Consider the following 27459-nt stretch of genomic DNA (forward strand, 5'->3'; position numbering starts at 1 on the left):
TTATCCTTTCACGGTCTCAACCTTGACATGGAACATGCTGGATTTGAAAATGTTCACAGTGTTTTGGAAATTTCTGAGTGAAAATCAAGATCTGCATCCTCTAGAAGATCCACAGTTGCATATGCTAAGAATGAATGAATAACGCTGGCACTATAAGTTACAAAACTGCAACTCTTGCCGTAGATTTATGTCTACTTATAAGATCGATAATGAAGGGTTAAGTGGACTTGCCTTGCATGTGTTCACGTTCTTGTCAGGTGTATGTATAGTATAAATGTCAATTCACAAAATGGACTGAGAGAAAGAGGAACCTTGAATGCAATGAGGCCCAGAACGTAATCGCAGTCATCTCTCTCTTCTCAGTCACTGTAGGTGGCTTAAGCCCAATATTTGATCCGAGAATAGACGCTGATACTAATGTTTGATTGGATGGGGTCCATCTCTGCAGTGCATGCAAGTTTTACTCTCCTACTTGGCTGGAATCAGTCCTAACTCAACACACTTTTGGTCTAAATGATATTTGAGTTTATTTAATTTTAATCAGGAATTTCCAATAATATTGTCATTCCACTGAAATAAGTGACATATATGCAACACCAAAACACCGAAAGGTTTTCAATCATATAAATGAGTTGTTTTCATTTTCATGGAAGCTAGAATAATATCTCAAAACACCTCAGCTCTGTGAGCTGTGATCCCCTTTTTTCTCTGACTCAAAAAAAATCACTCCATCACATATTGATAGTTTCACATAACCATCTAATTATATCAGTCAACTTCTCAGTTTTCGTGTTCTTAAGATTTTTGTTACCGCATATCAAATCACAGCATAAATAAATTATACCCGTTTCAGTAAATGTGGACCTTTTTTTTCCAGTGTTATTTATTCAGAGAGAAGAAAACCTTTGATTGCTGTTAAGAGCCTCACCTGCAATCGTAGGTAATATGTTTATGTTTTTGATTCCAATTTTGCCAGCTAAATTGTACCCTTATGTGATTTCTTCCAATTATTTTAGCCAACCACTCGGAAATTCCCTGAGCCTTTGGAAAACAGCATTTAAATCAATATCTTTCATTACAAGAAGGTTGAATACAAAGTCTCCTATATTTCTTTTACAGACTTTGCTCTAAGATCATATGCCTGACATCTACACCGTTATAAGGAGTTGCTCAAATGGAAATTCAAACTTGAAATTTGAACTTGCAAAATTATTCACACCAACTGGGCTTACAGCCACAAACTGAATCCAAAAGTTGGCATTCTGCCATTTTTACACTGATGAAATCTGCGGCGAAAATATTCGCGTATTTTATCTCGTCGTAAATACAGCTGTTTTTTAAAGACCTCTGGGGTCGGTTGAAAAACATAGTAAATAAGGACCATCATGGAGACAAAGTAACACCAGAGAGGTCCGGGATCCAATTTTGGAAAACCTTAAATCAAGGTTAGGATATAAAATCAATAACCCATGTTCTGGAGATGGAAAGTACAATTTCTGAGCTACCAAGATATGACTATCATTAATCAGAAAAGCAGCCAAGAGGCCTGTAGAAAAAGTGGAGCAGCTGCAGAGATCAACAGTTCAGGTAGAGAATTTGTTGACCAGACGACTGTTATGCAGTATGGATATTTTGGCAAAGTCCAGTCTTACATCTAATTGAGAATCTATGGCAAGAGTTGAAAATCAATGTTGCTGTCCATCCACTCTGACTGACATCAGCTGCTTTGCACGGACAAATGCTCAAACATTTAATAGCTATGCTCCTAAAGACGTGCAGCAAATGCTATTTGAACAGTATTGACCAAAGAATAAAAAGCTTTGTAGTTTTTTTTTTATTTGCAAAATGTTTTTAAAACCTTGTATCGATTTCCCTCCACTTCACAGTTGCACACAACTTTGTGTTGCTCTGCCATATAAAATCACAACAAAGCCCAATAAGGTTTTGTAAGTGGTCAGAAAGTGCAAGGGTTATAAGTACTTCTGCAAGGTGCCACAAAATAATCTCACATTTTCATGCATAATTTCTTTGCCATAGATGTTTGCAGATTAGTGTCTTATTTTTCCAAATCCAAACAATAGATTCAGGGCTGGAAGAAAGCAGCCTGTTTGCAGGTTAGTGATGCAGCATCTGTGCCTACAAACAGCATCCTCCCCTTTGTCCCAGTGCCATCTTGCTCTACTCACTCATTCACACACGTAGTAGACACCCCTGCCTCAGGCTGTTCAGACCCTCAGAGAGGAATAAGAGAAGAGGTGGTTAACTTTACATGAACTCGCTTTGGGAATGGTTTCCCCTCAACTCGAATGCCCTCCCACACATCCAATGCCCACAGTCTGCAAAAAAAGGAAAAAAAGAACAACACCTCAGTCTGCGCATAAATAACCTAAACCCAAGTTAAAAATCTTGACACGGTGGCCCTTCGCAAAATGTACACGGTAAAACATTTGACGTGTTTCAGAATTTTTTTCCTTCCGCTGCAGACAGAGGCTTCAGACGTCTAGGGTTATACTGCGACACACTTCCTTGTAAGTAGAGCACATGTAATGGAAGCCCACACTGAATATTAATGCTCAGTAACTATGTGTTTCTGCTGAGCGCCAGCCTCAAGAGCAAGACAAGGACTGGGCAGCACAATGCTTTGCAGAAACAATTTATCCTCTGTTCCACTGTCAAGCACCAAATTGCTGTAAATTGATAACCAAGGCATTGATTTGTGCCACTAATGACTGCAAGATTAGATTTTGTGGCCTAACACAGAAAGCAGGTGTGAATAGCCTTATGGAAGCAGTTTTTTTTTTTTCTGAAACAAAAACACGCAGGTTTAAGGTATGTTTTGATCAACATCCAGTGTCTGTGTAGTTAAAATAATCGCTAAGCAGGATAAACCTGCTGATTTAGAATAGTAGTGTAGATCATAATCCGGCAGGCAGCAATTCTCAGAGGAAAGCCTCATCAGACATCTAGTGATGTGTTCAGATTTAGCGATAAACTGTGCTAATTGCCACATATGCAGATTTAGGTGTCCTCATGCTCTGCAGTTTTAAGGAAAAAGAACGCATACAAAGCAAGCCAGTCACCAGCTCTCACATGCACACAGAGTAATTATTTTTCAGTCCCAGCCACGAGGAGGAGTCGCTGATTTTGAACGAGGCAACATAAAAAGATAAGTATTTCCTTCAAGACACTTTGTTCATGCAGTAAAGCTCTTCTTCATCTCGTTCTCAACTCCAGGAGCTGGCGGTCTGAGGAGAACTCGTGTTTGACCCCGAACAGCTTCTAAAGGGAGGAAAATTAGGCCTCTCATTAAAACCCAGATCAATGACAAGAGTTCTGTACCACGACCAGTACAGTCTCAATTAGGAAAACAATTGAGGCGCTCTTTAGAATTAATAACTGCACAATCCACTGCTGCATGGTGGTTGTCTCTCAGATACGGAGACTGGGCAGCTTTGCTATTCAGCAGAACTGACCTTCTAAAAAGGAGAGTTTTTTTTTTTTTTCCAAGTCTCACACTTTAAGGGTGTTAACCTTTTTCAAAGTCTTTAATTGTTTATTTTTGCTTTCATCTCTGTTTTTTTTTTGTAGAAATCAAATATTTCTTCTTTTGTATAAATTGCATTGCCTTGCAAAAGAATTCCCACCTCTTGATTTTTGATGTAGTTGACAGAAAGTGGAACATAACTGTGAAGTGGAAGGAAAATTATTTATCTCGTTTTCAAAATCTCGTATTCACAATCAGATTTTTATTTAAACACACTTTTCAAATAAAAATCTGAAAAGTGTGCTGTCCATTGACACTGTGGTTCCTTTACTCTCATGCCCTTAAATAAAATCCATTGCAATAAACTACCTTCATAAGTCACTTAATATATGTACTGTATATGATCTAAGAGAGTTAATTATTAATGAAAGTCTGTGGTCGTAATGTGACAAATTGTGAAGACTTTCTATCCTGAGGTTTTGCAAGTGTCTACAAAACAACAGGACAAATGGTGTGTTTGGGAGGCTTACCTGTCAGATACTCCACCAATGACAGCAGCACTATGAGTTTCCATAGCAACTCCATTTTAATGGTCTCAGGTCAGAGCAAGCTCAGATCCAATCACATGTGCATAGAATTCTGGCTTTGTCCTCTCCAGTAATGTTCACTGTTCATCTGTCAGATACAAAAAAAAGGAGCAGGGAAGTATTAGTGAGTCACAACCAGCGGCCTCATCAGCAAGAACAGCAACTTGAATTCCTTGAAATAAGATAAACAGGAAGCAGATTGTGAAAACTTTGCAAGTAATAAGATGTTATATTCGTAGCCATATAATGCGATATTTCGTAGCACTGGCTGTGAAGTTTGCTTAAGTAAACTTAATATTACAGAATAGATATGCTGCCTTCAATAGAAGCATAAAGGGACTGCCTTCTTTAGCGCCATCCTGCTGAGACAAAACAAAAGTCAGCCCGGTTGTCAGACACAACCCTAGCATGTAATAAAGCACTGTGCCGGCTCCTTGAATCCGTCTTAGCCAGATTATGAATTTTTGACATAAAGAGCTGACTGTATGTCGACCAAAACCATTTTCTAGTCTCCCCTGGAGACTTCCAATTGATTTTTTTTCTCTCTCAAGGGCCTTGCTGTAATTCATCTCGGCTTTACCTCAAACAAAGCTACCCCCCACATGCCCCTCTGCCCCCCAAACCAAAATGTTATTAAGTAATGAGAGCTGCTCCTACCCCGCTAAGTGATAAACAAGGATCTGGTTGTATTTATCTAAATATTTCCAACATATTGACAGCCAAGATTCTCTCCCTGGTAAGGCAGCAGACAAATGTTTGGTTATGGGAAGCTGATTATAAAGAGAGAACGCGCGATGGGAGGAAATTAGGTATTGCCTTTGTTCAAACCGGCTCTCCTTGGTACATTTAACTGACTGATGGTGGAGCTTTCTCTGAACACACACCATCAGCATAGTGAAATGAATGAGAAGAAGGAATTAATAGGAAACCACAGTATAGTCTATCAAGAGGCCAGGGTCGAAGAAAGAGAGAAACAGGGACAACTGAAAGATTATACCTTCATACTTTTCTAGTTATCTGCACGCCTCCTATCTTTGCACCACTGAAAGGCATGACAGAGCATACTGATGCCTATGTGAGTATATCAACACCCTCCCTTGACACGTTTGCCCATACTACCCATCTTTCCTGCCTGTAGCATTAAAAGTAACACATTTTTTTCGCCTGTAAATCTCATTATGGAGATTAGGTTTAGAGTGCCAACTTAGTTCCAACTTATCTTGCAGTTATTAGGATGCAAATGTCATGAGTAACTGTTGGCTTTTAATAATAAAACAGAAAGACTTCAAATCCCCCTCTTCTGCTCCTGGATATTTTTGGAGTTCTCCGCCTTTGAGGGAATCATTGTGAAATGCGCTGAATAAATTACTTTGCAAAACGCATTTAAGAGGAAAAAAAATATATATATATGGATATCTGGAAATTCAGCAAAGCTTTATTTGTAACATCAAACACATGCATTTTTTAATGATGCCTGATATTTATATGCGTAGCAATTAAGTGAAATGCATTTCCTCTGATAATGTAGATGTGTAGGTGTCACGTCGCTGTCTCTGTGATTTGCTACACACACGCATATAAAAGTCGTCTTCAGGATCTGTTGTAGTAATTGTTTTGTCAGCCATGTAAATGTTTTACCGTTTGGTCATCTAATATTAATTTATCAACTCTTGACACCAAAACAAGTGAACTCTGCCAGAATATGTGAACTGCCATGACACTTCATTCATATTCGCTGGCCTCTGACAGCAATCCCTTGATCTCTATTATTCAGCAAGTCCTGAGACAAGACATCAGACTGCAGGGGCAGGGAGGCGGGTGGGGGAAGAGAAACAAATCCTTTTGATCCAAGGAAGCTCAGCACTAAGATGATAGGGGAGTCTGGGAGTGTCCGCATCAGTATTTGACTTCCTATTCAATACAAATTAATTACCCCCGTGGCCTTAAGTGCTTGTGACAAGGCCGATGGCTCACTTTCATCGCAGGCTGATTCTCCCATTTGTTTGCCATACGAGATGAAAGTTAATGATAGGGAAGGCTTTCAAACTTTGCCTTTCAAGTTCCAACTGCTTTCATGTTTCTGAAATAGTCAAAACTTGAGAAATGGGATATCAGTCAGGCTAAAGTGGCAGCCAAGGCTTGACTGTTTCCTCCCAGATTGCTGCATTTAAATGTAACGGCAAAAAAAATAAACATAAAAAAAAATCTGCCTCTCAATTCACAAATGAATATGATGCACAGTATTTACATGCACTGTATTCACTATGTGAGATTCAATCAGATCACATTTTTATGTCTTACACCAGCTGGGATTATCAGTGTTATTTCCATTTTCTAGGTCCAAGAATAATTAGAGAAACACATTGTTATTAGCCATTTGTATGCTATTAAGATTAGTATGGCTTTAGACAACTGGGTAACCCCAAATTATGATTTCTATCTACAGCATGTAAATTACATCTGAAGAAAAAGATTTTTCTTTTTTATGGTGAACTGTTGGATAATGTTTCCATGACAGTTTCCTCAGCTTAAGTCACTCAATTTAAGTAAAAAAAAAACTTCTGAGTAGTTACATGTTTTATTTAATGTATTTTCCTTAAAAAGCAACAAATTTACATACATATTTTGACGGTATAGTGAGACTGATCATATGAAATAAATCTTACCAATGGCCAGCATTGTAAAGTTCTAAGGGAATCTTGGCAGCTTTTTTGATTCAAGTTCTTATAGTCAGGCCTTTCAGTTTTGTTTACCAGCCATAACTTGGTACATAATGGAATGTTTCATGACATGTTCAAATGCTTAAGATGTATATTTTATTATAAACTAACCCATCCTAAAATGAAATCAAGATTGTGGTCATAACACCAGAAAATGTGAAAAAGTACAGAAAATATAAATCTTTTTGCAAGGCACTTTAAAAAATACCTCACTAGAAGCTGAGGTGACTCAAGATTGTTCAGTTAAGATTACAAATGCATGAAATAAAAATGAAGACAGACTCTATAAATTAATTACTAATTTACTTTTAATGAATAAATTAATCACTGCTAAAAAAAAAAACTATTGAGAACGTACAGATGAAAACTACTCATTGCATCCTTCTTCAACTTTTGAGGAAAGGCAAAAGCTGCTGCTGCAGAAGCCTCTGATTCTTGGAGACAAAGAAAAATCTTTAAAGTGTCCTGTGTTGTAAGAGTGATATCTCTTGCCCTCTATTCCTCTGACAGCACCAGCTGGAGCTGATAAACCACAGACTTTAATTCAGCCTGTCACAAAAGCTGAGAGCATTGCCAGCTGATTTGACTGATCACTACGTCCCGTCTTTCAGTCACCATCAATTGTGTCAGGGCTCAAAAGTGTATTAACAGGTCTGTACTGCATGTCCTATTTGCCTGAGAAGTCCAGATGAAGATGAAGTTCACACTGAGCGCAAAAGCATGAGCATCCCACTCACAATCACACCCACCCCGCCAGCTTTGAATCATGAATGAGGCCAGACTCCTACACTCTGCAAGAAACAAGACAAGAGCCAAAAACACAAAAACAAAAACAGAACACAATGCTGCATCTTTAATCAATGGTCCTGTAACTTCATTTGATCGCATGCTGGATCATGTTTTCCCACACATTCCTTCTCAATGATGAGTGATTTTTTTCTTTTTTCTCAGGGAAAAAAAATCTTCCTAATCCTGTATATTCTGATTTACCAAAAACATTGGAGCTGTTGGAATCTTTAAGACAAACACACAAAGACGGCAACAAAGAGGCTATTATGCTTCAGATTACATGTGTCTGCTATGGCTTTTTTTTTTTTTGTTTGCAAATCTACACGCATATTCTGCTTGTAGTTTCAAATCAGTTGAACCATTTTAAATATGCTTCCTTCTTCCAAGAATTAGTTTTTGTATAGCGCCGAAATCAAATAGATTCTTAAGCTAAAGGTTTACTTAGTCAATATATTCGTTTTCCTTCCTCGCATACAGAGCACCGGGGGAGCTGAGGCAGTGCCAATATATTCCTCAGCCAAAAGTCTTGCTCAAGTAGTGGCACAAGACAAAGAGACTAATAGTGTTTTGATGTAAGCACACAAGCCGGAGGCATGACATAACACATGCCAACTTCTTCATTTCTCCAGCCCACACCAGGGGCACGCCACCAAAGCGCTCATCTCAATCTCCCCTGTGACAAGAGCAACAGAAATATATTGAGCAGCTCCTCCTGCTCTCTTGCTTCCTTCACAACATTTCAAACCTCAGTCTGAAAGGTTTTCGACAAACTTCAGAGGTTTTGCACAGGAGCACTCATTCCGAACACTGAAATAAGACATTTAAGTTAGCTTATAGATGGTGACATTAAGCGTCACAATCTGAACGCCTGTGATCCAAATACAGAGAATAAAGTGGCATCACACATATTAGGGAGCCTACAATAAACAATATAAAGGAATAATTATCTCGCCTTAAGCATTATTAGAACTTCTAAGACATAGCAAATTATAGGCTATTAGACACCAGATAAAGCCAATGGTGATATGACTGATCAGAAATTGCACTACTTTAAGCCTCCATAACGACCACCTGTCAACTCTGGCATATGTTTCCACAGACATATGTCTGAGACCTCTTACAGCTTTCAATCCCTTACAAGAAACACAATGTCATAGACAAAATGTTACAATATTAATAATAGATGTGTTATTTAATGGTGCAGACGTAGAAAATAATAAATGTATTTTGGTTTTGAATAGCTAATTAGATCAAATAATACATCTTTGTTAGGATTTTTCAGTATGACAATCGAAAAATGTGATATTTTTACTTTACAGTTATCGTACCATGAAAATCTCACGCCGGCCCAAACCTTATGTAAAGTTTATTTGGTCTAGCTCAGTCAAAGTTTCATATTTTTTACAGATAAACAATATCACTTATTGTTAACTATTGTTCATTTATTTAAAAGGAGATTTGTTTCTCCCCGGTATATTTAGGCCAGTATATCTCTTTACTTTTCTCTTCTGTTATTTCCCTGAAGACTACCAAATGGTGCCCATTCTTTCCACAACCCAAAATTGATTTTGTTTTTGTGGTGGCATTTTTCCCCAAGGCATGTTTTCACTGCCATTTGTCTGTTTGTTTATCTGCCAACAAGATCACACAAGAGAAATACCAAGCACAAAGTCATGAAGCTTGGTATTTCAGCTGAGATAATCATACGCTCTCATTCAGCGAGCACGCTAATTGTTTTCAATTGGTACTGTTTTTCTTATTGACCCAGTGCTCACACACTAATTAGTTTACAATATGTAATCTAACTACAACTGAAAAATTGAAGTGTAAGTTAGCATTAGTGTGCTTAAAAGAAGGATGCATAGCAGGATCTAAATGCTGAAACACATGGATCAGCACCGGCAATGTTTTCTGTTACATATGATGTAAAGACAAAACCTTCTTTCTCATTGTCGGATATTAAATTAATCTAAACCTTTTTTGCGGGGTGACACATGGCTCAGAGGAAGAGCAGGGACATCATACATATAAGCTATAATCCTTGATCCAGCTGTCCAGGGTTCAGTTCACAACCCAGGCCATTTACTACATACCTCCCACCCCTGCAACCCTGACTTTTTCTCTCATCCCTTCTTCCTTTCAAGCTATTACTAAATGACCCACCTACTATAGCAAAGGCAATAGAACTGTACTTTAGTGTAATATTTTGGGTATCCTTCCAGAAATGTTTCATAATAGGGATTTTAGTCTTTACTAGTAAGAGAGTAAGAGAACGAGTGTAACTGAGTCTGGTTTGTTAGCCGTCTAGCTCAAACATCTTTTTCAGTTTTGCTAACATATTTTCTATTAGACTGAGATCAGTTCTTTGTAGCTGCCACTCCATAACATTGACATTGTTACCTTTCAGACATTTTTTTTTTCAGCCATGGTAATTAAGGCTGACCCAAACTTGTAGAGCTCCACAAATCCCAGTTAATTTATGTAGATTTGCACGCATTACAAGGAATTAGTCTGTTTTGGGTGTTGCCTTAAAATAAATCCACAGGCTCACTCAAATATTGTGAATTAACCCATAACAAGCTTACAAAGCCATGACACCAGCCATGATGCTAACATAAACTTAAACTAAAACTCTACTTAAGTAAAATAAATTCTCAAAAAAGTCCTTCTCACATTATTTTTGGAGTTAACTAATTGAACTCCTCATTCAATGCACAAATTTTCCTCGTCATTTCAACCATCAGGCTGCAGTCAGTGAGGCACAGTGAACTCCAAGTTCAGCCTCTGCCTCTCTCTGAGCGAGTGACATTGGAAATGTGTTCATTCATAATGAGACTTTGGAGATGCGTTGAATATTCCACCCAGTTTAAGAAAATGAATTGTAATTTCACTGCAGAACATATAGTTAGTTAAGTCATCAGACAGCACGAGCCATGCTTACCTTGCCAAACCTGCTGTTTTTCCCCAAAGCACTTAACAACAACATAACAGCACCAAAGTGCTGTGCAAATGATTTACATACTTTTTTTTGTTTACAGCCTTTTATAATAGGGATATTATGTCACAGTCACAGAAATCCACTTTCCTTCCAATTTACTTAATTGCAGAATTATAAGCTCCCTCTCAGATATCCCTCTTAGACATATGGACATTTGATTTTCAGGAGAGTAACTACTTGCAAGAGTCAAAAGGACTTTGGACAATCTGAAGCAATCAAGCTGGCTGCAATCAAAGAAAAGGAAGCGATGATGAGACTGGAGTGAATCCAATCCCTCATGGATTAGAGACGACAATGAGTTTTGCCAGAGGGGTTTTAAATGAGAAAAGACTTGGTAGGTGGATGTTACAGAGAGGGAAAAAAAGGCTCCACGTTCCATGAATGGTGGGCACGGCAATTAGAGGAGGCAAAGATTGTTATTATTACTAATGAGATATTGTGACACAATTCAGGTGGGAAGTAAAAAATGCTGGGATTTTAACCTGTTAGCGTGACCATGAGGGCAATATTCACCACTTACACCATGTGCATGTGCTGCTTGGTATGCCATTTTAACTCAACAAAGCATAATATTAGCAGTTTCAATTCTACTGATGTTCAAAATATCTGGTTTGTAGGCAGAGGAAGTTGCAACTGCTCTAGATAAATGCACACACGACACAACTGATAACATTGGAGCAGTAATGTTGAATTGAATAAGTGACATTGAATGTTTACCGGAATACATCTCCAGCGGTGTTTTCTGATGCTTATCCCCTTCAATATATCCATGTTACTGTGCATCGTTCATCTCCTGTCGGCTCCAGCCCCGCAGCTCTCATCTGGATCCGAGTCCAAAGCGATAGTTTTAAGTTTGTTGTTTATTCTCTCGAAAACAAAAAACGGTTCCCTCTAAACTCTTCTCTCGCTTTAACTAAAAATGTTGGCGAGCATTTCTTTCCATTGTCAAAAGAAAAATGTTCTTGAAGTCAAAACAGTTGCTTTCTAAGCTCTCCCTTCCGATGCGCTCTGCTTGTCTCCTCCGACACACGCATTGGTTGCCCCGACGGTTCTGCTCGCATCGCCTGCAGGCAGGCAGGCAGGCTGGCGGGTTACCCACAAACCCAACCCGGTGTGGCGGCTTCAGACGAGGGATTCCGCGCTTCCAAATGTCTTTACATTTCACCGTATGGCATTTGTTTTTCATTTATTTTGTACGGGTTAACAGTCTGACTTGCATCGGTCTCCAATCCGAGAGTGCCGCTCCGGCAGCAGGACGCAGCCGTGAGAACTGCGTGAGTGTGCGGCAGCTGGCGGCGCGGCACACGGGACATCAGAGGTGGATCCACAAGAGGGATCATACCACGTTTTTCAGGCTACACCCAGATCCACTGATGCATTTTTAAAAATAAACCCAGTAGAAATTAATGGAAGAAATTTGGTAAGTTGCTTTTCTTTAGAATACTAACAAAAACAACAACAACAATAATAATAATAATAATAATCCAAAATGACAAACTAATATTCCCTCTTTATTACTTTATACAATGTTCTGCCAAAGTTTTCACATCTGTTGAACTTTTTTTTTCACATTTGATCACATTACAGCCACTTGCAGGTATTTCAGTAGGAGTTTACATGACCCACCAATATTATGCAATGCAAAGCTGTCCATTATTGTTCATTATTCTTTTTTTCCAGATTAAGATCTGATAAGTGTTAACAGTATTTTTGTTAACCCCCTTCTAACATAATACCTCTAGAGCAAATCCAGGGCAACTTGTTCACATGTGTGGAATTACATCTCACTCCATATAAGTGTTGTGTTTTGTGGTGGCTTTAAGATAACCAACACCATCATGAAGACCAAGAAGTAACCTTGTGGAATAGTTTAAAGCAGAGTTATTTTTGAATAATATTCAATCCTTTAAGTGGCCATCTGCGTACTGTTCAATCTATTATCTTAATATCAAAGCAGGTTTTTGACAACTTCAAACCTACCAAGACATGGCCACCCACTTCAGCTAACTGGACATTCAAGTAAAGTATCAATCAGAGAAGATTTCCAGGAGGCCATGATGACTCTACAGAGATTCATAGCTTTTCAGTGTGAAACATGGTAGTGGCAGTATCATTCTTGGGGAATGTTTTCTTCCGCAGCGGCAGGGCATACAAAGAGCATGTAGAGAGAATTTAAGCATTGTGGTAATACTTATGTGTGCTTACCTTAAGAGTTCAAGTTTAATATTAAAAGGTTTTAAAATAGCTTCATCTACAACTAGAAATATACAAAGGCAGAAGGAACAATTTGGCAGATTAAAGCTTTAAAAATGCACTACTAAGATTTTTGGTGTAATTTTGTTTGTATGTGCATGCGAAAAAAATTACTACTTAATTAAGACAATGGTTTTATAAGCACATCGTCCTGAGCCATCTGTTGGTATGTTGTTCATAGAATCATTAAAATGTATCCTTTGGAAGGGAGGGGAAATCACAATTTCTTTAGCATAACATTGTCGGCACTCTGCACTGAATGCATACTTTAAGTTCATTACAGGAAACAAGTTTTCTCGAATAACATCTTTGTCAGTTGATCATGAAAATGATTCTCACTGCTGTAAAACAACCCCAGACAGACTGCAAGCTCATTAAGTTTAAACAGTCAGAACTTTTTATAGGCCTCTGGCTCATAATCCACTCATAATGTGAAGTGGGATTCAAGGGAATCTGCATGTGTTTGAGCCAATGGTAGAGGGATAATTACAGAAGGAATTAATGAATACCCTAATAAGCTTTTGGGAAAAAAAAGTGAAAAGAAAAAAAATATATATTTGGATTAGCTCACTGAATTGTCATTTAATGTTTCTTAGTATCCGCACACAAACCCAGTTAATAATTTCACATCAAAGGACATTTTTTGTATGTAGTCACCTAATATCTGGGCTTGGACTGGGCTTGAATATTTAATGGGTCCAGTTTATGTGTTCGTCTGGCTGGGATTTCTTCTACAAAATATTACTTTACAGGTAAAAGCCAGTAAATTAGAATATTTTGAAAAACTTGATTTATTTCAGTAATTGCATTCAAAAGGTGTAACTTGTACATCATATTTATTCATTGCACACAGACTGATGCATTCAAATGTTTATTTCATTTAATTTTGATGATTTGAAGTGGCAACAAATGAAAATCCAAAATTCCGTGTGTCACAAAATTAGAATATTACTTAAGGCTAATACAAAAAAGGGATTATTTAGAAATGTTGGCCAACTGAAAAGTATGAAAATGAAAAATATGAGCATGTACAATACTCAATACTTGGTTGGAGCTCCTTTTGCCTCAATTACTGCATTAATGCGGCGTGGCATGGAGTCGATGAGTTTCTGGCACTGCTCAGGTGTTATGAGAGCCCAGGTTGCTCTGATAGTGGCCTTCAACTCTTCTGCGTTTTTGGGTCTGGCATTCTGCATCTTCCTTTTCACAATGCCCCACAGATTTTCTATGGGGCTAAGGTCAGGGGAGTTGGCTGGCCAATTTAGAACAGAAATACCATGGTCCGTAAACCAGGCACGGGTAGATTTTGCGCTGTGTGCAGGCGCCAAGTCCTGTTGGAACCTGAAATCTCCATCTCCATAGAGCAGGTCAGCAGCAGGAAGCATGAAGTGCTCTAAAACTTGCTGGTAGACGGCTGCGTTGACCCTGGATCTCAGGAAACAGAGTGGACCGACACCAGCAGATGACATGGCACCCCAAACCATCACTGATGGTGGAAACTTTACACTAGACTTCAGGCAACGTGGAGCCTGTGCCTCTCCTGTCTTCCTCCAGACTCTGGGACCTCGATTTCCAAAGGAAATGCAAAATTTGCTTTCGTCAGAAAACATGACCCAGGTGAGACGCTCTTCGCGCTGTTTCTTGGTCAACAGTGGCTTGACACGAGGTATGCGGCAGTTGAAACCCATGTCTTTCAAGCGTCTCTTGGTGGTGGATCTTGAAGCACTGACTCCAGCAGCTGTCCACTCCTTGTGAATCTCCCCCACATTTTTGAATGGGTTTTTTTTCACAATCTTGACTAGGGCGCGGTGATCCCTATCGCTTGTACACTTTTTCTGACCACAGTTTTTCCTTCCCTTTGCCTCTCTATTAATGTGTTTGGACACAGAGCTCTAAGAACAGCCAGCCTCTTCAGCAATAACCTTTTGTGTCTTTCCCTCCTTGTGCAATGTGTCGATGGTCGCCTTTTGGACAGCTGTCAAATCTGAAGTCTTCCCCATGTTTGTGTAGGCTTCAGAACTGGACTGAGAGACCATTTAAAGCCCTTTGCAGGTGTTTTGAGTTAATCAGCTGATTAGTTTGTGGCACCAGGTGTCTTCAAAATTTAACCCTTACACAATATTCTAATTTTGTGACACACGGAATTTTGGATTTTCATTTGTTGCCACTTCAAATCATCAAAATTAAATGAAATAAACATTTGAATGCATCAGTCTGTGTGCAATGAATAAATATGATGTACAAGTTACACCTTTTGAATGCAATTACTGAAATAAATCAAGTTTTTCAAAATATTCTAATTTACTGGCTTTTACCTGTACATGGTGCACTCCACCAACAGCTCAAACATATTCCAAAACTATGACACAAACAGCACAGTAGAGATGTGACAGCTTTTTGACTGCACTGGCTTTCCATATGGAAAAAAAGACTAGTTCAAAAATCAGCATGGCAACACTAGCTTTTCTTTCTCCTTCCAGTGACAAATGATTACATCTTGACTTTATGATTAACGTTTACTTAAACAGACATTTATATGAATGCTGTGTCATTAGAAAAGGAGACAAAATCTGCAACTCAGAAGGGAAATAAGAAGAAAACAGTAGTCATATAATTCCGAGCCTTTCCGAGAAAAGGAACATTATTGCACTGTGGGCTGAGGCAACTCTTACATGTCATTTTATTGAATTGGGCTGCCAAAATGTAATAATGCCTGTAAGTTCATGTGTCAGATAAACAGACCTGAGCTTTCGCCTCAATTAAGTGAGCTTAATTTAGGAATGTAAGTACCTTGACAGACACACCTCCTGCCTAATATCCTACTGCAAATCGGAACACTCCAGTGAGAACACACCCCAATTATTTTCTAATTAGAACAGTTAGTCTGAGATGGGTTAAGATCTGTGAGATAGTGTTGCGATTTCTCATTTCGAGGGCCAAATTGCCTTTGTGGCAGGTATCTTGCAAAAAATCGAGAGGTACTTTTTTTCCACCAACCCTTCTTGCTGCACACTAATAACTGTCTTGCTAGAGCATTTAACCTTGAGCCATTCTGTCATTTCACTTAGAAATCTGAGTTTTTGAACCATGAAATAGAGGTAGTTGTCTGTCTGACAGGAGGATACCAACCAGACTTCTTTTATACTATTCAGTTATTTAGATTGCGGATATCATCCGGTAAATTTGACGGGAGTCTTTTATCAGACTCATCACATTTTTGGTAAATTTGAAAAAAGGAAAAAAGTATAACAAATTGTTTTCTGAAAAAGTCAACTGTCTATGAAGTTATCCCCCCAAAAATGTGCCTTTACAAGTGATTATAATCTGGTCCTAAAAGGTACATAAAAGTAAAAGTTTTCATGTTTGAATACTATAAATCATCATCAATGGTCATGATGTTCTGGATGAAACAATTCTGCAATCTCATTGGCATTGTGTAAAGGTAAACCTGAAAGCCGTAGCACTTACCATTGATCCGTTTCTACATTATATTTGTGATCATATAATCATATGTGTTTAGGAATATGGACTTGTGGTAAGAAAAACACGCATCTATGTTCAGCTGGACCCTATTTAAGTTTTTAGTTCAGAAATATACTTTTTTTTTTTGTTTTGTTTCTGTTCAAAGAGCTGAAAAATAATTTGGATGAGAGTACTTTGACGCGTCACACTGTTTCCAACGGATTTGTATAATACTCATCACCTAGAGGTTGTAGTCACATTGGGGTTTTAGAGAGACTTTCTAAAAGAAAATGACAGTGACAAAGTGTCAGCTTCAAACTTTGCGAACTGAAAAAAAAAACGTTTCGGTGTGTGTTTGTTCGGGGAACGAGCGGGTGCGGCTTGGTTGTGTGTAAATGGATGGCCTTGAGGTGTTTTTTCAGTAATCTGCATGTATTATGTGCTCTTCTGTCTATTTTTGTGTTTTCGTGCCAATCTATCTGAGCAAAAGAAAATCACTTGAAGGAACATATTTGTGTAGGAGCGACATGATTAATACGTTCACATATTTAGCCTGAAGTTAATGAGCTTAGGTGATTTTAAAAACTGAATTCAAAATAGATTTGTCTTGTGTTATGATGAATGAGCTTCTCACAGCCCGTACACTAATCTCGACGCTTAAAAATATTTATTTTCTTGTAGATGTACAAGCAAAAAATTTAAAGTTTTGTCATGATGCTTAAAATGACACAACCAGCGCCACGCAACAATGGTGTCACTGGTTGTGCCAAGAGTGACACATTGCGAAAGTATTATCCAGACAAGAGCAGACAGTGTCAAATTTATTACAGGGCAGTCTCTTATTAACCTTTTCCCCTAAATAATTAGTTAAGAATTTTCACACTGGATGATATCTTATCTTAAAATGGTTGTCTATTTTATTTTTTAATAAATCTCTTGGTTCATTCTTCTCCAAACAAGTGTCTGGGGTTGTAGGAATGGACTCACTCTGACTGAGGATCAATATTCAATATTGTATGGGATGTCTATGGGCAAAACATCTCAATCTCGACCCAGAACAGAAGGACTGTGTACTCCAGAAAATAACGTTGTCAGCATGTTTAAGGATTCATTGAGCTTACGTGAATTACAGTAATCCTTTTGCATCAGACAGATGTTTTGAAAGCTGCGGTCCAGATCTGCTTGATATTGTATGACAAGCTCTTTTAAATAATTTATTAAATCCATGATGCTTTCTTTTGTAATCTTTCCTCATTCCTTCTTCTGTTTATCATAGGTTTAGAATCAGCAGCTCTAAACTTGTAGTGTTCAGTTTGGTGTTCTTTTTTTTTTTCTTTTACCACATGAAACCATAAAAATCCTGCACACTTTCTGAATACAGACACTTATCCTGGTGTTATTGTCACATAGATGAACTTCAGAAGCCCTGTTTTTGTACCCTGAAACTGAGCACCAGGAATCACAACAATTCGGTTTGGGCTTTTATTCCTTGTCTCAGGTACACCCCTGCAGAGGCAGCAGTTGTGACTCTGTCTCTCCCATCTAATGAATAATGCACACTAAGACATCCCCCCCCCCCCCCCCCCCCCCCCCCCCGAGTTATCCAAAACCAAGTCCCACTTATCCCTGTTTGAATGCATTGATTTCTCAGCCCTAACCAGCATCTGCAGTGGCTTAAATGTTGCTCCCAGACTGTGGGGTGGGGAGATAAAAGAACAAGCCAAGCATCATGCTTTGTGGCGCACTCCTGGACGTTCTCTGGAGATAATTACCTGGCTCGCTCATGAAGGACGAGGCCGTGTTATCGCAGTGCTCGTAACATCTGCGATTAAAAAATTCGACTGTAGATCTCTGGTGACTTTGTGTCATTTTATTTTTTTTTGCTGCGATCAACTTCAGAACACATAGCTGACATTTGGCCCTGGTGAGGCTTAACATATTTCAAGGTGAGGGCTTCCTGTAAATCCTTTGTAATTATCTGCTGGCACAAAGGGAGAGCATTTAATGAGCTTTGGACATTGACACTGAAATAGACTCAGCAGAGAATAACTGTCATTTATCTCAGCCAAGAACATCACTTACCCCAATGATTAAGGACACCGTCTATTGAAGTCATGACTGTATACTATTAAGAAAAAGAAACATATAATTAGAAAATATTCAAACTGCAAACATTTGTATTTGTTAAAAGATTTTAACCTGCTTCATGGTTTATTAGAAACAGTTGAGCACTTCCTTTTTTAGTTAGAAAAAATATACTTTGTATACATCCAAACTGCTTTGCAGAAACAGAATCAGACAAAATGTTTTTCACAAGTCACAGTGTTGTGAGAGAAATAATTGGGATCTGAAGAGAACAAGTCTGTTTTTTTCCCCAAAGTTGGAACCCACAGTTCTGTAAATCTGTAAATTCATCTGAACAACTTTAATAGCCTGCAGTTGCTTCTCCTGTTGTGCAGAAAGGTAGATCTTTCATTACCTTGCAAAACCTATTCATATTTTGTCAAATTTAATTTAATTGTTTGGCATTTTATGTGACAAAACAAATTGTGCATAATTGTGAAGTTTAAGGTAATGTTTTTCAGTATTTAAACATGGAAGTAGGCTGTGTATATAGCCCTCCAACACAAACCCTTCTACTACCATCTTTGTTGGAATTACAGCTTTTGGACTGAACCTCCAGACTCTACTCTAAATACTGGATACTCTACTTTGCAAAGTAGCTAAATCTTAATCAGATTAGATTGAGATCTATAAACACCCAACTTCAAGTCTCGCAATGAACTCTGTATTAGATTTAGAGTTGGACTTTGACTGGGCCATTCCAGCCCTTGAATTTGACCTAAATTATACCATTGTAGTCCTGCTTGTAAGGTTGTGATCTTCTACCCCAGTCTCAGGTCTGGTCCAGCCTCTTATGAGTTTTTAAGTTTAAAATATATTTTTTTTTTGGTGGGGAAGATTGCCCTGTATTTACATCAGTTTGTCTCTCCACCCATTCTGAGCAACTTTTCTCTCCCAATGAAGAAATGCGACCCCATCCAAATGTCCCACCAAGTGTGACAGTAGCCAAGCCAACTGTATTTATAAACCCTTTTAAAAATGACAGTAGGGATGGTGTGTTTAGTGTAATATGCAATGGTAGTTTCCCTCCACCTATTATGGTCTTACATTTAATTTCCTCTGACTGCTGCGCTTTCTTCCATGTGTTGCTGTGCCCTTCATGGCTTGTGGCTAACAAGGTGATGCATTGTGATCGTCAACAATGGACAAATAATTCTCATGTCAACAGATTCTGAGTTTACTTCACTTCTTGTAACATGAATTGTTTTTTTATGGGTGTTGTAGTGACGAGGAGCAAACGCTTATGAATAATCATTTTTCTTACCCTCTTCAATCGTGCACTAGATTATGTTGTACTAAAACAAAAGAATCCAAGTAAAATACATTGAAGTCTGTGTTTGTAGCAGGAAAAATGTGAAAATGTACAAGGGGTGTGAATACCTTTGCATGGCACTGCAGATTAAAATACACACTTTTCTTTCTGATGTCTCCATCTTCAGATTAAATCTAAGTTATTTTTTGACAAAAAGGAACTTCAATGCTTTCCAAATAAATTATGCCAATTTGACAAGGCTACTTGGACATGATAGCATGCAAATCAGAATCGGACACTTTCAACTAATTGTGTAGTTTTTTGAATAGTATCCATTTTTGTTTCCACCAGAAATAAAAAAAATCATGCTAATACATAAAAAAAAAAACAAAAGGAAGAAGTTTAAAGACATGATTCCACCTCTTGAGTCTAATTGTAAGAATCAGAAAAATGATGAGTGGCCTCCAGTAATTCAGCTCAAGGGAGCATTTTTCACTGTGTTCAAAAATGTATAGAAATCAATATTTAATCTGAGCCAAATATTGGAAAACACACAAAAGAGCCAGAGATACAAAATGCCAGACAGATAGCTTTGTGTGGTGGGAATAGAAGACTAAGCTTTTAAAAAGAATCAGAAATAAACACCTGAAAAGATATCCTTTCATTGTATAAAGACACAATGAATGGATTTTCTATAGTACATTTGATTAACCAATGTTTCCAGATTCTGAATTTAGAAAAAAAATAAATCAGCATTAAAAAATGAGTAAATAAATAACAACCAAGATTTTGATGAAAAGAAATTGTGGACTAAAGAAATTCATTCAAGAGCGAGAACAAAGCATCACGGGTGCAGACAGCCCTACACCACACCGACACTCGCATTGGCTAAGGTGACCTCGGCAGCAGACAAAGCAATACGTTTGCATGACATCGCGTCTGGTGGAAGAATGATCAACATGGTAATTCATGCCTGCACTATACTATGTCTTGTCTGTGTGTGTTTTTTTGCTCACAGTCTGAAGGTAATGTCTTTAGCTTGTTCTAATAGGCTTTGCATCAGTGAGTGTAGGGCTTACAGGTGGACTTCCTCTTATCTGAACATGCACACACACACATCCATGTAATTTAGTCAAACAATATGTTAGCAAAAGGTGTAATTCATTTTGGTTCAACCTACCTGTGAGAGAAGCTTTTTAACCTCATCAAGTTTTCAATAGCCACAAGTATGTTAGATGCTCAAAAAGATGAATTTATGTGTGTGTATTAAATGTAATCCTTTATTTAATGGATCAATTAAAACCCTGAATTTACACAAAAAACAATTTGAAGCAATTCAGATGCTATAGTTACAAGTCCTTTGTCTGACCCAAAGCACACTATTTGTTATGATTCTTCAGTGTCATTTATGTTCGTGTTCCTTCACTAGTGCGCCACAAGTCTTGCCATGCTAAGCTTATTATTATTGTTAATGAGATCTTGTTGCATATGTTCATACCTTTGTATTTAGTTTCTTCAGTTATTCTTGTGCTCTTTGCACAATTGACTTTGTTCCCTTCAATTAGTGTTATTCTTTTACTTTTGATTCATAACTTCCCTGAGCCTATCTGTGTTTTCCTATGGACTTTCCCTCAACCTGCCAGTTTGTTTCCTCTCTCAGCTGGTCCCAATCACCTGATTTCTACACCTGCATCCAATTTCATTATCCACTCCTTTCTCTGTATATAAATAGTTTTCTGGTCTCATTAGTTGTGTTTCCATCACAAAAGTTGAAGGGTACTATAAATTAAACAAATAAAGAACTAAAGGAAAAAAAACTTCCTGAGTTTCTCAAGAATTTTTACACTTGATTGAGTTGGTTTGTGGCTTTTCCAGGAAAAGAGTTAATCTACAGTAAAAGAGTCAAGGTCTCTGCATGGTCGAGTCAAAGTGCTGAAATCAGTGTTTAGTTCTGTGTGACAAAAATCTTATCAATTAGTTTGACTTCCAAGTTAATATTGTTTAATTTAATTAATTTAAAGACACTAATTCATAAGAAATGTCACCTCAAATCATGTTACTAGGCAAAATAATTTAACCTCATATTCAACCTTAACTTGTGTATAAATCTACAATCAAGTTGAATTACGCAAATTGTGATTTGATCCAAGTTGTTCACATAATGTCAACTGCTGGTAAAAGCTGGTAAAAAGTTACCAAGACAGTCGGTTCCATCAACGTCTGGGACGAGGTAATATGGATTTATCTATGTGGACACACTGAGAGAACAATCTACAGCAAGTAAAGCGCTGTAAGAACATGTAAGATATTAGCTGCTTATAATCTTTGAACAGATGCTCAAGTTGAACTTTTCCTTTAATGACTGGCCACCGGGATAGCAGCCACATTTTTTATTTTTTTAATCATTTGGTAATGTGGAGGTGGGCATAAGTAACCTTTAAAGTGTTGGATACTTGCATGCAAAATTATTTATTAATTTCCTATTAATCCTGTAACAAGAAGGAATGTATGGCATCAAAGCAGCTGTTATAATAGCTATTTTATATTTGCATGTTTTCAGACGCTTTTCATTGGAATAAGAACAGTGTGTTTTCCGGTTTGTCACCAAAGACAAAGACCAAGTGAGAGACGGACAGACGGCCTCACAGTTGGCTTTGCATTATCTTGCCAGGGTTAGGAAAGGTCAAAGAGACCACATGCTTCCTATGCAGAGTCATCTCACTGATCTGTCTCCAAAAATCTCCCATTGAGTCCTAAACTATAATAAGAAGGGCACCGCTTGTTGTTTTAGTCTCGCGATAAATGTTTTTTGCCATGTTACCTATGCTGTGAAGAGAATTGAATACACAATAAAGGCAGGTTTTACAAGTTATAGCTAAAAAAAACTAACCAAATCCAAAAAAAAGGGGGGGGGGGGGGGGGGGGGGCGCAGTTAAAATTTGTTTGTATGAGATGTGCTGCATTAGAGCCTACTAGCAATTATTGGAATTTATGTCATACAAATTGCATCATATCAGCAAAACAAAAAAATATATACTTTTTTTTTTTTTTTATGAAATCGTTTCCAAGAACTGCTGATGCACTTGCAAAAATAAATCTATCAGGTCTTATAATCCACACTGAGCGATCTGTCACGGCAGTTGTTTATCATCAACAAAATATGCACAGCATTGCTTTTTTTGTTGTAGTTGATTTTTTCGCCTGGACTTCATGGAAAATTCAGTCCTCTGACACTTCTGTTTTATAAAATAACAATGAACTTTTAGAAAAACAAAAACTGGAGACTGTGTCAAAAAGTCAGTCTTAGTTGAATCCACTTTGGATTTGTACTATCACTTGATAAAAGTATTTCTCATTCTCAGCTCTGTTGTCACCCGAGTTGTAATATAAAAACTAGAAACATCCCCTCATCATTCTCTTTGTATGAATAATCTTTTATTTATGCTCTTCAGTCTCAATAATGCTGACAGGTACAAGAAATTATTTTCCATATAGTGGTTGTTATTGATACCTAGTGGCCCCACGATGTCACTCTTTGTTGCAAATCTCCACAGTGAAATTTGGTCATTTTATTTTACCATCCTGATCACCATAGGCGAGAGAAATGAGTTCTTTTCTACCTTTGTGGTCAGTGTCTAAAACAAATTGTTCTGTGTCACATTAAATGTATACTCCAGGGAGCATAAAGTCATGGAATTCTAATTAATCACAAACAACAAATGTATACATACAATGTATGTATGACAAATTTGGAAAAAACTATTTTCACAATAGTTTTTCAATAGTTTTTTTTCAATAGTTAACTATTTTAACTATTTTCATACATACATACATACATACACCCCTACTATGTATGTATGTATGTATGTATGTATGTATGAAAATAGTTAACTATTGAAAAAAAAAAACTATTGTGAAAATACTGTAGTTTTGTCCAAATTTGTCTGTGCATTAACTAGCAAAATATATTCTACGAAAACTCTTCAACAACTTCATAAAACCTTTACAGGAAAGTCTATATGAGTAGTACCACACATTTAACATAAACATGAGGGAGTGGATGCTAAAAGGCAAAGCTCACAGACATGGGTAAATACATACATCCCAGTTACCAGAAGAGCCCCCCACCGTAGGCTAGAGAATCCAACTAAAGGTAGAGCACTCATTGAGGGGCGTTATAATAATATGTGTCAAAGCCAATGATTCTGCATGAGTTGATAACAAGAGTGGAATGAGTGTATTTGTATCCAGCAGAGCAGAATAATGGCTGTTGGAGATGATGGTGTTGTTGGGTAGAGTGAGGGAAATGGGGGCGAGAGAGACAGAAATGTCTGGAAAGGTTGCAGCCAGGAAGTTAGGTACATATAAAAGCTATGCACTGTGTATGGTCATTGCCCAAAATCTAGTTACTGTATGTTAACATCTGAGTCTAACTTTTACGGTACGTAATTACGCAGTCCCAGTGTGCAACCTGTCCTGGGTGGACCCCCTAGCTCTTGCCTGATGATAGCTTGGATAGGTTCCAGCTTCCATCTACTGTTTATTGTCATCTCCCCAAACAGAAAACGGGAGGTTTCAGAAAAGGAATAAATGAGTAATTAAGCAGCTGTTGTTTAGAATCCTATAAAAGTGTCATGATGGTAGTTTTTAACAAGCCCACATGCAGAACACAAGACAGGAGAGGTAGGATCAGTGTTAAATGATTTAATAATGATCACACAATTATCAGCGAGAATCAGGATGGTCTGGTCCAGGGGCAAAGACAGTGACGGCAACAATGGTTCACTACGAGGAAAGAGCAGAGTGGTGAGTTCAGGGGTCGTGGGAAGAAAGGAAATCTTTCTGGGAAAAACAGGCTGATCTTACTTGTTGCAGATGAACGGAGTCTTGGAGGGGAAACAAAGTATGTCCGGGGTCTCGGTTCTTGGTGGGTCCAAGAACAACGGAGGAGTGCGGCGGGCAGCGGACAGGTAGGCTCGGGTGCAGCGGAGAGACGGAGGAGTGGTACGGCCGCCAGCCGTGGGGGTCCAGGAGATAATTTGCAAAACAACGGAGAGGTGAGTCTGGGAACTCGGGCAACCTGTGGATACTTTCCACGGCGTCACGAGGGTGGTTCATAAACCAGGAATTCAACCGGGATCTCATCAAAGGATCACCTAAAAGGCAACGGAGTAAACAAAGATAATTACTAGAATGTTCAAGACAACTAGAAACACAGAGACGGGCTCAGGGGGCTCAGAGGTACCGTGACTGGCTAACACTCAGGCGACGCTGGACTGGCGGCCAACTCCTTAAGTCTGCGCCGCTGATGAAGATGATCACGAACAGCTGCGGATAATAATGCACCGCACTCCAACCGGAACCTGTCGCCATCTGGTGGTAAAAGGTAATAAGGGTGCACAGGAACTCCCACCATGCAGCCAGAACCCCGGAACATAACAGTACCCCCCCCTCAACGGTCGCCACCTGGCGGCCTAGACGAACTGGAAGGCAACGAGGAACGATAGTCGGAGATAAGGGAAGGGTCTAGGATGGAAGAACCAGAGATCCAGGATCTTTCCTCCGGACCGTAGCCCTCCCAATCGACGAGGTACTGCCAGCCGCGACCTCGCCGACGGGAGTCCACGATCCGGCGGACGGTGTATGCAGGATGACCATCAATGTCACGGGGGGGTGGAGGGGGTTCGGCTGGAGGGCAGAGCGTGCTGGTCTGGACAGGTTTGATCTGGGACACATGGAAGGTGGGGTGGACGCGGAGGGAGGCGGGCAGACGGAGACGGACAGCAGACGGACTGATTATGGTTTCAATGGGGAAGGGACCAATGTATCGGGGAGAGAGCTTCTTGGAAATGGATTTGAGCAGAATGTCACGTGAAGAAAGCCAAACCTGTTGACCTGGGATGTATATGGGTGCAGGTCTTCTCTTCTGGTCAGCCAGGCGCTTATTTCTATCTGCAGTGTGGTTGAGGTTACGGATAATGGTGTTCCAGACTTTCTGACAACGGCGGATGTGATGACGGACTGAGGTGACTGAAATATCCTTTTCCTCTGAGGAAAGAAGAGGGGGTTGATAACCAATGGAAGCCTCGAACGGGGACATACCGGTAGCTGCTGAGATGTGGCTGTTGTGAGCGTACTCCACCCAAGGGAGGAATTGGGACCAATCAGAGGGGTTGGTGGAGGTGAAGCAGCGGAGGGTGGTTTCCAGGTCCTGGTTGAGCCGTTCAGTTTGACCGTTGGTCTGGGGGTGAAAGCCGGAAGAGAGTGAGATAGATGCGTTGAGAGCCGAACAGAAACTTTTCCAAACCTGAGAGATGAACTGAGGACCTCGGTCAGAGAGGATGTCTTGTGGGATGCCATGGAGTCGGAAAACGTGTTTGATCAGAAGTTGAGCGGTTTGAAAAGCTGAGGGTAACTTACGGAGAGGAACGAAGTGGCAGGTCTTGGAGAAACGGTCGACGATGGAGAGGATGGTGGTCATGCCCTTGGAAGGAGGTAGGCCGGTAACAAAATCTATAGATATGTGAGACCATGGCCGTTTGGGGATGGGGAGAGGTTGCAGGAGACCAGATGGTGGTTGGTGAGAGGTTTTATTTCTGGAACAGGTGGTGCAGGCTTGGACATACTCACTGACATCTTTATGGACAGAAGGCCACCAAAACTTGCGGTTGACGAGTGCAATGGTACGGCTTATTCCGGGATGTGCAGAGAATTTTGAGGCATGGATCCAGTGGAGAAAACGGGCTCGGACTGAGACAGGAACGTAGAGCTTGTTGGGTGGACAGGTGTCGGGTGCAGGTTCTGTCAACTGAGCTTGTGTAATGATGTCTTCGATCTCCCAGGTAACGGTGGCGACTGTACAACTGGGAGGAAGAATAGTGGCAGGGGCCTTCTCGGAATCATCAGATGAATACAGGCGGGAAAGTGCGTCAGGTTTGATGTTACGGGAACCAGGGCGATATGAGATGGAGAGATTGAATCGAGAGAAAAATAGTGACCAGCGTGACTGACGTGGGTTGAGCCTCCGGGCAGACTGAAGGTAGGACAAGTTCTTGTGATCGGTCCAGACCAGCACCGGATGCTCTGCTCCCTCCAGCCAATGTCTCCATTCTTCCAGGGCTAATTTTATAGCTAGTAGCTCCCGATCTCCCACATCATAGTTTCTCTCTGGAGGTGATAATCTGCGGGAAAAAAAAGGCACATGGGTGAGTTTTATTGTCGCGAGGAGAGATCTGGGATAAAACCGCACCAACTCCGGTGTCTGAGGCGTCGACCTCGACAATGAACTGTCGGGACGGGTCTGGCTGAATCAGGATGGGTGCGTTGGCGAAGAGGGTCTTGAGGCGTGAGAACGCCGCTTCAGCCTCCGGAGTCCAACTAAAAGGGATCTTGGAAGAGGTTAGTGCAGTTAGTGGTAAAGCTGTCTGACTGTAGTTTCTGATAAAACGGCGGTAAAAGTTTGCAAATCCGAGGAAGCGTTGGAGCTGCTTGCGGGTTTCGGGTGTGGGCCACTGCAGTACTGCCTGGATCTTTTCCTCCGTTGGCCGTACCTGTCCGCCCCCTAATATGAAACCCAAGAAGGAAATTGACGGCTTGTGGAACTCACACTTCTCAGCTTTGACAAATAGTTTGTTCTCGAGCAGTCTTTGGAGAACCATGCGAACGTGGCGTCTGTGTGTCTCTAGAGTCTGTGAATAAATGAGAATGTCATCCAGGTATACGAAAACAAAGATGTTCAGAAAGTCTCTTAAAACATCGTTTACTAGGGCTTGAAAAAATGCAGGCGCATT

At 39.5% G+C, this 27459-nt stretch overlaps 1 protein-coding gene across 3 annotated transcripts in view; it reads right to left on the reverse strand.

Moving 5' to 3' along the window:
• The window catches only part of cntn3a.1 (contactin 3a, tandem duplicate 1), a 129861-nt gene that overhangs the window by 78906 nt on the left and 23496 nt on the right, over positions 1 to 27459 (reverse strand). Inside the window, exons 1-2 of one of the 3 annotated variants that reach the window (XM_028016993.1) lie at positions 11296 to 11904; positions 4015 to 4159 (exon numbers count right to left, since the gene is read on the reverse strand). In XM_028016993.1, coding sequence (XP_027872794.1) covers positions 4015 to 4069 — 55 coding nt within the window. In that variant the 5' untranslated portion in view covers positions 4070 to 4159; positions 11296 to 11904. Of the gene's footprint in view, positions 1 to 4014; positions 4160 to 11295; positions 11905 to 27459 lie in introns of those variants that run through there. The other 2 variants (XM_028016979.1, XM_028016988.1) reach the window with 2 other exon arrangements.

Source organism: Xiphophorus couchianus, chromosome 1 (genome assembly GCF_001444195.1).
Source record: "Xiphophorus couchianus chromosome 1, X_couchianus-1.0, whole genome shotgun sequence".
NCBI lineage: Eukaryota > Metazoa > Chordata > Actinopteri > Cyprinodontiformes > Poeciliidae > Xiphophorus > Xiphophorus couchianus.